The 11,742-nt window shown below is 24.6% G+C and overlaps 5 protein-coding genes across 6 annotated transcripts; 3 read left to right on the top strand and 2 right to left on the bottom strand.

The window, feature by feature from the left end:
• Nucleotides 1–121: 121 nt before the first annotated feature.
• Nucleotides 122–3,462, top strand: LOC107992438 (ribonucleases P/MRP protein subunit POP1). The gene is made up of 3 exons (XM_017048295.3): nucleotides 122–475; nucleotides 603–1,934; nucleotides 2,002–3,462. Exons 1-3 carry the CDS (start codon nucleotides 352–354, stop codon nucleotides 3,048–3,050), a joined length of 2,505 nt encoding a protein of 834 aa, XP_016903784.1. The 5' UTR covers nucleotides 122–351; the 3' UTR covers nucleotides 3,051–3,462.
• Nucleotides 3,362–4,958, top strand: LOC107992424 (carbonyl reductase [NADPH] 1). Of its 2 annotated transcripts, XM_017048272.3 has the most exons (4): nucleotides 3,362–3,536; nucleotides 3,687–3,947; nucleotides 4,023–4,261; nucleotides 4,340–4,958. In XM_017048272.3, exons 1-4 carry the CDS (start codon nucleotides 3,519–3,521, stop codon nucleotides 4,647–4,649), a joined length of 828 nt encoding a protein of 275 aa, XP_016903761.2. In that variant the 5' UTR covers nucleotides 3,362–3,518; the 3' UTR covers nucleotides 4,650–4,958. The 2 variants fall into 2 exon arrangements, with proteins under 2 accessions (XP_016903761.2, XP_061936038.1); XM_062080054.1 differs by having other exon boundaries at nucleotides 3,379–3,536; nucleotides 4,023–4,958.
• On the bottom strand, nucleotides 4,839–5,821 carry LOC107992425 (U6 snRNA-associated Sm-like protein LSm2). The gene is made up of 4 exons (XM_017048273.3): nucleotides 5,476–5,821; nucleotides 5,337–5,404; nucleotides 5,181–5,271; nucleotides 4,839–5,096 (listed from the first exon to the last, which is right to left on the bottom strand). Exons 1-4 carry the CDS (start codon nucleotides 5,476–5,478, stop codon nucleotides 4,971–4,973), a joined length of 288 nt encoding a protein of 95 aa, XP_016903762.1. The 5' UTR covers nucleotides 5,479–5,821; the 3' UTR covers nucleotides 4,839–4,970.
• Nucleotides 5,822–5,915: 94 nt separating this feature from the next.
• Nucleotides 5,916–8,743, top strand: LOC107992445 (drebrin-like protein). The gene is made up of 6 exons (XM_062080050.1): nucleotides 5,916–5,961; nucleotides 6,045–6,278; nucleotides 6,646–6,814; nucleotides 6,883–7,115; nucleotides 7,185–7,362; nucleotides 7,431–8,743. Exons 2-6 carry the CDS (start codon nucleotides 6,196–6,198, stop codon nucleotides 8,190–8,192), a joined length of 1,425 nt encoding a protein of 474 aa, XP_061936034.1. The 5' UTR covers nucleotides 5,916–5,961; nucleotides 6,045–6,195; the 3' UTR covers nucleotides 8,193–8,743.
• Nucleotides 8,744–8,755: 12 nt separating this feature from the next.
• Nucleotides 8,756–11,073, bottom strand: LOC107992446 (cleavage and polyadenylation specificity factor subunit 4). Its single transcript, XM_028664122.2, has 5 exons — nucleotides 11,044–11,073; nucleotides 10,243–10,608; nucleotides 9,816–10,019; nucleotides 9,451–9,640; nucleotides 8,756–9,348 (listed from the first exon to the last, which is right to left on the bottom strand). The coding sequence occupies exons 2-5, from the start codon at nucleotides 10,343–10,345 to the stop codon at nucleotides 8,985–8,987; spliced, it is 861 nt and encodes a 286-aa protein (XP_028519923.1). The 5' UTR covers nucleotides 10,346–10,608; nucleotides 11,044–11,073; the 3' UTR covers nucleotides 8,756–8,984.
• Nucleotides 11,074–11,742: the final 669 nt, after the last annotated feature.

Below are 11,742 nucleotides of genomic sequence, written 5' to 3'. Positions count from 1 at the left end.
CTTATTGACTTAAAAAGTGCCCCCTATAGGCAAACGATTTAAATATTTTTGATTATTTCAAAATCCATCGACCTTTCTATGTTTAAATTAGTATTTTTAGCCATGTTTTAAGTAAGTAAATCCCAGCACGTGTATCTTGTCAAGAATTGGAATAATATTAAGGAATATATAATAAATACATAATTAACTTGTATTTCTATAATTATTATATGTATATATCACTAGGATAAATAATAGAATTAATAATATATTAATTTAAGATATATTAATTTGTAAATAAGTTATTAAATAATAATTTGAAGAATATCAGGTTAACTTAATGTAAACAACATTTAAATATCTATAAAAAAAATGGCGGAAACAGGACAATTTGACGAATTCTTGGGTGGACCACAAAAATTACCGAATGAAGTTCACATTATGAAACTTGTTTCTGCAAGAGCTGGTGAAATTGCTGCAATGACTTATTCTATAGGTATTTTAAGATTATAATATATCAAATTAATTTAATAAATCATAACTTTTTTAGGAAACTTTTGTAAATTTATATCACTTATATAAAAAATTAATATTAATTAATATTATTATTAATATATTTACAGAGAATCCTCAGCAAACGAAACTTGTATTTCAAAAATTGCCTGTGTATATGCGCAGGCGCGTTATGTCACATAATGTTAAACGTTTACCGCGCAGATTACAGGAAGCACATTTAAATCAAATGACCAAATCTGGATTGCCGCCAAAAGTTAAAAGACCATCACGTAGATATCGTAGACGACCACGTAATTTATTAACGGAATATAAACGAAGACAAAGAAATAAAATTTGGTTAGAGACTCATATTTGGCATGCAAAACGTTTTCATATGATAGAAAAATGGGGCTACAAAATTGCAAATTATGCGAACGATAAATGTTTTAAAGCTAATTATCGTGCTATAGCAAAACATTGTTTGATGCAAGATATTTCATATTATACATGTGTAGAAATTAATGGACTTGAAGAAATTTTAAAAGAAACATTAAAAAGCCATTGCAATCCATTGGAATTAACATTTGCTGCAAAAATTTTTATTACAGGCACTCGAGAAGGAACTGTAATGTTTTATAAAAAAAATGGCTATCCTCAATTTCCAATTGGTTACGTATATTTTTTATGGAAACCAAGTCATTCTGATTTAAGAACTATATGGATTTGGGTGCATCCATCTTTTCTAAATGATTTTATTACAGAAATTATTCTTAGTTTTGGATTTAAATCAAACGACGAACATTTTATTTCTAATTCAAATAACCAAACTCCAGAATGTTCTTTGTATATTAATGAAACAAATTGTAAAATGATTATTCATAAAAATATTTTTAATCGATTTCGTTTTTATGGACCATCAACTATTAATGTTTTAACCAATGCTCTTCATTTACCAAATTTTGATAAAATATTTCACTTAAAATCAGATAAAATGCAATTTGATGAAAATCAAATGAATTGTGAAAGTCAAAATAATAAATCATGGCATATTGAATATTATCAAGAAAATCAAGAAAATATTGAGTCCTTAAAAATTCAAAAACAATTATGGCAAGTGCTAAAAACGTTACAATCACCTAGTCAATTACCACCAAATATTGTTCTGGGTTTTACAGTTCTAGATCCAAGATTCTATTTACCTGTTAAAAGAACCAAGCCTCAAAGAGAGATAAAAACAATTGAAATAATGTCAATGCCTATTGCAGAAGCAAATTTTAGTCCAATTTGGGAACAAAAAATAAGAGAGAAAGTTAGTAAAACATATATAACAACAAGTGCAATTAACAAACTAAGAAGCCAATGTTTAATACCAGGATTAAATAATGATAAATATTTTAATGAAGAAATCATGGCAAAGATACCTATATTATTAATTCAAAAACCTGGGATTGGTAATACAGGTAAATATTAATAATGCATCTATTTTATTAATGATTGAACATATATTATTCAAATATATTATTTTAGGTTTAAGTTCTAGTATAGATATTATTCTTCCATCTAATTGGGCTATGCCATTTTGGCTTGCTTGCATATTTCGTTGTGTAAGAGTTGGTGCATTAAGAGAATCAAAATCTATAGCATTTGAATATGAGAACATGAAATGTTCAAATATTAATGATCCAGATACACCAGCATATGCAAGAGAAGCATTAAATACTAAATTAGAATTAAAAGAAAAATATTTTCATTATCCACCAAATAGACGTGTAAACTTTATTAAGTTTGGAATTTCTAGTCCCTTTTTTTGTGAATGGAAAATTTTAATGAAAGAATGGGCAGCTACAGAAGATTTTTTTGTATTAAGAAATCGTAAATTATTAAACTTTTTACAAGATAGTTTAAGTTCAGAAGATAATAAAAGAAAACATAAAATATTAAAAAATCATACATCAAATCTTACCATACAAAATGCGTTTGAAAATAAAAATTGTTTAATTCGTGTTAAAGTATATATTGTAAAGAAAGGATGTCCCAAAAGATTTGCTTTAATATGTATGCCAACAACTGAAGATATAGAAAAATTTAAAAATAATAGAAATTGGTCAGGTCCTATTGAAAAATTAAATATTGATCCGAATGAAACTTCTCGGAAAATATCACGAAAGAATCATTTGGCATTTTTAAAACGATTAAAAAAGCAAAGAGTACGCCATAAAAAAACATTAATTAATAAATTAAATAAAATGTTAAACAAAGAACTTGGAAGTTTTAATTATAAGGATAAATCTAAGAAATTATTAGAAATAAGTCGTGCAGCTATATGCAAACAATCCCAAAAAATGTCACAATTATATCTTCCAGATTGTACCAGTGTACGAAATTCTTGTGATAGGGAAATTATGGGTTATATAACAATGGGTGACTTTTCTTTTACAAAAGCAAAAGGTATAGGTTTAGGATATACTACATTAAATGCCCTAATTGAGTTGATTAATAAAAAATATTCTTTTGTTCTTATTAGAAATATTCAAACAAGACAATATAGAATTGCTACATTGGAAGTAGTAATTTAGCAAATAAAAATAATTTTATTGTTTTTATAATAAATTATTATTTAATATTGATTTGTAATTATATTTAATTTTTATTTATAATTCAATTGTAATTATTAAATATTGTATCTGAAAGAATATGTTTATATATGTTATATGTATATATATGTTTTTATCATATTTATATATTGTTATCAAAAATTGTAATTACAACATATATTAAAAAAAGAAGAAAAAAAATTGATAACATTTTTAATTTTTTTAGCTATAGTATATATATCAATATATATATATTTACATTTAAAAATGTTATGTATATATATATATATATATATCATACATACACATACATACACACACGGATATCGATATGCTTTCTATACTGTATTCAGTAATTTAGTCTATTGAAATATAATATTACCAGAATATTCCATTTAATTCTCTCTTTATTAGTCATTAATAATAAAAAATCGTATTAAAATATTCAACATGACACGTGTAGCTGTTGTAAGTATAATGTAAACTATATGTATAAGGATATTATCTATTATTTATTAGTTTTATCGATATTAATTATTATTTATCATTGCGATTATTATATAATTTTGTTTAAATTATTCAAATATCGTATATATATATAATTTATGAAATATTTAGGTAACTGGTGGAAATAAAGGCATTGGATTTGCTATCGTAAAAAAACTTTGCAAACAATTTGATGGAGTTGTATATTTAACAGCTCGTGATGTCAATCGAGGATTGAATGCGATTAAACAGCTTGAAAAACAAGGTCTAAAACCCAAATTTCATCAGCTTGATATTACTGATGATAATAGCATCTCTACTTTTTATAATTATTTAGAACAAAAATATAAAGGACTTGATATATTAGTTAACAATGCTGCTATTGCATTTAAAGTAATTATAATTTAATTTATTAATTTATTTTTCTTTTTAAAAAATACTATTATATATATTCTATTAAATATATAGATGGATGCTAAAGAACCTTTTTCTATACAAGCTGCAGAAACATTGAAAACAAATTATTTTGGTTTAAGAAAAGTATGTAGCAAACTTTATCCATTATTAAAACCACATGCACGTGTAGTACATGTATCAAGTTCTTCAGGTCATTTATCATTAATTCCTAGTGAAACACTAAGAAATAGATTTTTAAATCCAAATCTTACAGAAGAAGAATTAGATAATATCATGCATGAATTTGTTGAGTATGTTAAATTATTACAAATATATTATAATTTATTATATTTTAAAATAAATATTTTAATTTTTAATTACATTTTTAGTGCTGCAAAAACAAATACACATTTAGAAAAAGGGTGGGCAAATTCTGCTTATATTGTAAGTAAAGTGGGAGTATCTGCTTTAGCTAGAGTTCATCAAAGAATATTTAACTCGGATTCTAGACAAGATCTAGTAGTAAATGCTGTACATCCTGGTTATGTAGATACTGATATGACTAGTCATCGAGGTACTTTAACACCTGATCAAGGTGCTGAGGCTCCTGTTTTTTGTGCATTATTGCCAGAAGATACAAATATAAAGGGTAAATACATTTGGTACGATAAATCATTAGTAGATTGGACAAAAGCTTAAATGCAGAATATAATTTGATTTTCTGTTATATATTCATTTCTTTATCTCTTAAAATAATATTTGTTTTATTATTTATATATTTTTTTTTATAAAATTTATTGCTTTTATGAACAGCAATGTTTTTTTTTTCTATATGCAATATATACAATAAAGAATAATTTTAAGAATTCTTATAATTAGAAATTAATATTTTAATATTAAACTCAATTTATATATTTATAGATGTACAAATTCATAGTTTATATGTTCATTGTATATAATTCTTGATTTTAATAGTAAAAAATAAATCAGAGATATTTTTATATCTAATAATAATATAAATTATCTTGCTTGAACTGCTGCTTCCTTGCGTGCAGCATCCTGTAATAGCTGAGTATCCACTTCATCTCCTGGTAATTGTACATAACGTACTACTGATCCTCGAATAAAACAATTTTTTACAGATAACTGAAAATTATTATATTTTTATTTCTTATTATAATTTTTTTTTTTATTAAGAGAATCACTAGAAAAATTAAAACTATTACAAACCATGTGAGGATATTTATCTGGATCAGTTACACTTATATCAGTTAACTTTATATTCAGATATTGATCTACTGAATGCAAAGTGCCACAAATACTAAAGAAAAAAAGTTTTATTAAATGATTTTATTAAATATTGAAAAAATATTCCTATAGTCTCACCTTAAATCGTTTTTTAATTCTACAACTACGTCCTTTCCGATCAAGGATTTGAAGAACGAATAAAACAACTATAAATAAAATTATTTTGTTATGAAAAAAAAAAAAGGTTAAGTTGCCAAATCGAAAGTGATGAACTTACCATACTTAACGAACTTAAAAATTTTATTCAGACTTCTTATTTTTTTATTTTATAAACATAATGAAAATAATTATATAATATATATTATATAGTTTAATAATTATCTAAATTAAAAATTATGTTAATTTCGATTACCGGCACGAAATCAGTTTATGATAATTTGTTTGAAAATGTCACTACACACGTTGTACATTCAGATTTGTATCATTAAACATTGACTTTGATATCTCATCAATATTATTAAATTATAAACTTTTTATTTAAGTTTATTTTAATTTTTGTTTAGTTAGAAATAATTTTTTAAATAAGAAATAAATTTAATAATTCAATTATATATAAAATATTTCAATTGTATCTTGCTTCTTATTTGCTAGTGTTATTTTTACTGATTGGACATTTCCATTAGTGCATTATGCATATTTAATCGTTCTTTGTAGAACAGTCTTGAAGAATTTCATCAATAAAGTTTTGTTAAAATATGTTTTAGTATGTGTCAAAACTTATACTTATTCGTGATTTAAACAAAAATTCATTTAATTTTTTATATATTTAAACGTGTTATTTGATAGATAAGATCATTGTTTTACGGTTGGTAACAGAAGGGCGTTGACATTTATCAAAAAGGCAAAACGTGAAGATGCATCTGTGACGTTAATTTGTCAATAGAAATTTTATCAGATTTGTTGTTATGGTTGGTTTTTTATGAATTAAACGAGAAAGATGTCAATTAATTTAACAAAAAATAAAGATGCCTTGGTGGCTGCCTGGCACAGCGTAGTTGACGATAAATCGTCTACTAACTGGTAGGCTTTCATATTTTTCTTTTATGTTATATTTTATCATCTTGTTTAATGTCTAAAGTTGCTATGACTTATATGTATAAAACTTAAAAATTTATAAATGTTCAATTAAATCTTCAAAGATTTACAAAATAAATTATATTTAATCATTTTTTTAATTTATATTTTTTATTTGATTGATAGAAATAATATAAAAGTAATAGACATAATTTGCATTTTTAATAATAAATGATCATAATATTGAGTATTATAAATAAAAAGTGTTTTATATGTTATTAGCTATTTATACATAATTTTATTATTAATTAAAAAAAGAAAATAATAAATATGCACATTTTTATTAAGATATAATAATAAGATATATTTATAGGGCTTTGTTTGGATATGAAGGACAAACTAACAATTTAAAAGTGGTTGGTTCTGGAAATGGAGGTCTGGAAGAAATGATTGATTCTTTAAATAGTAGTCATATCATGTATGCCTTTTGTCGTGTAATAGACACTAAAACAAGCTTACCAAAATGTCTTTTAATAAATTGGGTAAAAATTTCTGTTTAAAAGATTATTATTTTCACTTTATATCTATATTAAAATGAACTATGTTTTAGCAAGGAGAAGGAGCACCAATTGTTAGAAAGGGTACCTGTGCAAATCATATTAGAGATATAGAAAAATTATTAAAAGGTGCACATATAACAATTACTGCTCGTTCTGAAGATGATGTCGAAGTAGATTCTATTATGGAAAAACTTGCTAGAGCAACAGCTTCAGCATATAAATTTAATGAACCACGTGGTGAAAATGAAGGTAATACAGGTCCAGTAGGAACTACATATCGCAGGTATATATTTTTACTATGTGAATTACAAGAATTTTAGAATTTTTAATTTAAAGAAAATGTATATTGCAGAGTAATTCCTGAACAAGAAATAAATGCAACAGAACGTGATCAATTCTGGCAAAGGGAGGAAATGGAGGAGAAAAAAAGATTAGAACAAGAACGTATTAAATGTGAAAAAGAACGACAACGGCTTGAAGAAGAAATTAGAACTAGAGAAGAAAAAGAAACATTGCTCAGAGAACAAAAAGTAAATAAAAGTGAATACATTTTATTTTGTTTATTCAATATTTATATATGTTATTCGAATATTTATAGGTCACTGCCAAAGAAAATTCAATAGCGCGACAAAAATTGGCAGAACAACGTGCCGAAGAGGCGAACAATTTACGTAATCAATTAGCTGCAAGTCAACATTATAGCAATGATGTTGATGATGATCATAGATCACGAAGTGAAGAATTGCGGCGACAGAGAAGCAAAGAAACGCAACAATTAATAGCACAAAGAACAATAAATGCACGAGCTGTTTTTGAACAAAATTCAGCAGCTGGTCAAATGAAGTCTTCTCCAGTACAACAACAATATATACCGAAGAATAGTCATGTAGAAGCAGCTAAAAAAGCAATTGAAGAAAGTCAACAAAAGGATGTATCTCATACTAAAGTACAGGAAGAAACGAAAATAGTAAAGAATAAAACACATAATGTTGATAGTATAGTAACTACTACTGTTTCAAATACATCTTCACCTCCGAATCAAGTTCATGAATCAAAATTGTCAGAACTAGAGGAATCTCAGCAATCATCAATGACAAAAGAAGTAGTTACTGAAAATGAATTGTACAGTCAAATGGATGGTCAGTACTTATATTTTGATCCAAATAATGAAGGAATGAAAGCAAGAGCTTTATATGATTATCAAGCAGCTGATGATACAGAAATTACATTTGATCCTGGAGATATTATTACACACATAGATGCTATTGATGAAGGATGGTGGCAAGGTCTTGGTCCTGATGGTACTTATGGACTTTTTCCTGCTAACTACGTTGAAGTTATTGATTATAGTACAACATGATAAAAACAATTTTTATGCAAATAGTTCTTTTTTCCAATTAAATCACACTTGCTTGTTTGCATATAAAAAGTGACATTCAATATTCTAATAATTTTGCACTTTTTTTCAATAAATAACTTACAGTGTTTAGATGCGACGTATTTCGACGAATATAAAAAAACAATAATAATATTAATTAAAATAAGAGAATTATTTATGTTTTAAATAAATGCACATTCAATAATGAAGAAAATCAATATTTCTAATAATAATCACGTAAAAGATAAATATTGTTAATATTTTAGCGAACAAGATTTAAAAAATTAATAATCTTATAATGCCACTTCATATACAAATAGCGAAGTACGTCTTCCCATTCAATGTCACAAATTAAATAAATTAGTAAACAAATATATCTTTTTATAACATTCTACGTCGAAAATCGATGCGCTCATAGAAATAGCATATTTAATAATTTAGCAAGTATCCTTTAAATATATTTACAGGATGTAATAATAACTATTTAGGAACATGTTTAATTGTTTAAACAATAAATTAAATTTGTTATAGTATATACTTTGATATTTTAACCCAAAATATCCTTTAATTTAATTAAATTTTTTTTTATGCAAAGTACAAAATTTTTATAAACAGTTGCTTTATTTCTCGAAGATGTTGGTATCATGAATTAATATAAAAGTAGTTATATTAAACTTATTTTACTATATGATATAGAAATTTTTACAGATGAATGATTATACTAAATTAAAATAGAATCACAATATTGATTTTATATAAATAAAATAAATGAAATCATCTACGATAATTTTGATTTTGAGTACCACTTCCACTACCTCCAGCATGACTCAAAAATGCTAAATGACCTTTTGGACATTTATTGGCATAATGACCTTTAGTTCCACATTTATAACAAGTGACTTCTTCAAGTGGCTTTTGGGGTCCTCTTGGTGGAGGTCCATTATGGATATTCATATGATGTGTAGCATGAGAATTACCTTCTATTTCTTGTCTAACTTGAGCTTCACGTACATCAGGTGGCATTTTATTACAATAAATTGCTTTGTGACCACCTTCTCCACAAAAATGACAAGTGATCATTACTTTTTTACCTTCTTTAGGTTGCATATCTTGCACTGCTGGTAATTCAAATCTTGGGCTAAAAATATAAAATATAATTTAAATTTATGTATTATCATAATAATTACTTTTTAATATATTAACATATTTAATTGATTGATTTAATTGATGGTCAACTTACTGCATAAATTTACAATTTGGACCTTCAGGACAAAATCCAGCTAAATATGCCATGCATAAAACACGACGAACATGTCGATGTCTGCATAATGGTCCATGTCTACAAAATCCACGATCATACCAGGGACAATCTCTGACTTTAGTTTCTGGGTCAATATGTAGGAATGGACATTCTTTATTGTGACAAGCATCTAATAATTCATAACTCATTTTAACATACCTATACTGGGAAAACTTAGTAATATCACAAATAAGAAATATTAAAAAAGAGAAGAATATTTATAAAAATATAGATATATTCTTAAAATAATAATAAATATCATATTTTATATATATATATATAAATATATATATGTATGTACTTACTAAATCTAGAATAGAAATAACATTCTGGCATTTTTGTCATATCATATTCATGTAAAAATTCACACTGATCACCTTTTTTACAAAGACCTCTTAACCAATGTTTACATACAATTGTACGATCTCCTCTTACATGTCTAAATGGACAAGAAGCACCTTTAACACAAGTACCCCTTGGATAAAATTGACATACTGCAGCAGTAGATTCTACAAATGATGAAATAATATTCAGATAAGTTTAATAAATAAATTAATGTTAATTTAATTTCAAATTCAAATTATCAAAAAATATAAAATATTTTTATAAAGATTGTAAATATAATAAAATGACTTTTATTTAAAATTATTATTTTACATTTTAATTTTTTAATTACTTTTATATTTTATAACATAACCTAGTCAAGTTGAATATACAAAAATTATCACGTACTGTCCATTCCAGTAAAAGGTAAAGGAAGTGCTCCATATTGTTCATCAAGAGCAATTTCAATATCAAATCGCATGTTATCTACGTTTGCCACTAAACACTCCATTATTTTTCAAAATCTTTAACAATTACAAATCTTATTTGCTTCCGTATACAGTAGTATCTCGAATGTATACAACATGCATTAATTTCATTCACAACTGAATTAAAGTTTTTATTGTCGAATATTCACTTTTGAATACTGATTAGCATTGTTAACAATATTTTCATTGATTAATCATTGAACAATTTAGATAATTTACACTGCTTTTTATACAACATCATATTGCACGTGCATTGGTAATAGAAGCGTCATTTCATGTTGGCGCTCTGAAACGATTTTATTCTATTTTAATCCATATATTTTTTTTTTTAAGAATATAGATAGTACTATTTATTATTTTTCCATACGACATTTTTTTAAGTAAAAAATATAATAAAAAATATTCTATTATAAGAGTAAGAAATTATTTACATTAAAATAATATAAAATAATTTTCAATTTCAGGATAAAATCATAGAATATTGTGATAATAAATAGAAAAATTTAACAATTTATAATGAAATACTAAAAAATTTATAAAATATTAATATAGAAGAATAGTAGACAAACTTTGTTCAAAAATAATATTTTACATTCAATGTCCTGCATTGAAAGCACAGAATTTTACTATTTTAATATTATTTTCAATGTTAATAGATTCAGAATAAGATTACAATATTAGTAATAATTAGAATTAAAATTAAATTTCAATATAAAATTACAAATAATCATTTGTTTCCCACCGCTATCAGAACACTGGCATTATAATATTAATATACATTATACTATATTTTGAGAAGTTATTCTAGAGATATATTTTAAAGTCGAAAATCTAATATTTTTCTTATTTCATTAAAAATTAAGATATATTATAGTTTCGAAAGAGAAATAATGAGAATGTATTTAATTAACATTCCACAGTTCGCTTATAATCATAGGTTAAGACAAAAAATAATAAAAAAGAAACAAAGATAAGTAAAAACATTAAAATTAACATTTTTTCATTAAGTATTGCAAATGAAATACAAAAAAGAATAAAAAATAATAGAAGAAAGATAAAGATAACATAAAAATCAGTTAAAGCCATTTTTTGATTGTAGAAGATATTTCTCTAAAGTAGAATAAGAATTAACGCCATCTTTTTAAAAAGATATCTTTAGTACTCAAAAAATGGCGCTGAAGATCAATTCTTATTTTATTTCTATTCTTTTCTTACTGTTCTTTCTACTTCAGATTTGTTTTACATTTACAGATTTGAAAAATTTTTTATTCAAAAATAATATTTGATTCTGACATCTCGATTATAATCGAAAATAATCGATTAATAATCGAAAATCTATATATAAAAAATAATATATAATATATAATATAAAAATAAAAAATGCTTGTGACTTTCACATGTATAAAAAATATGAAAGTAT

This window comes from Apis cerana, linkage group LG10 (genome assembly GCF_029169275.1).
Source record: "Apis cerana isolate GH-2021 linkage group LG10, AcerK_1.0, whole genome shotgun sequence".
Classification (NCBI taxonomy): Eukaryota; Metazoa; Arthropoda; class Insecta; order Hymenoptera; family Apidae; genus Apis; species Apis cerana.
Note: the sequence above shows the minus strand (reverse complement) of the source record. Positions and strands in the feature narration are given on the sequence as shown.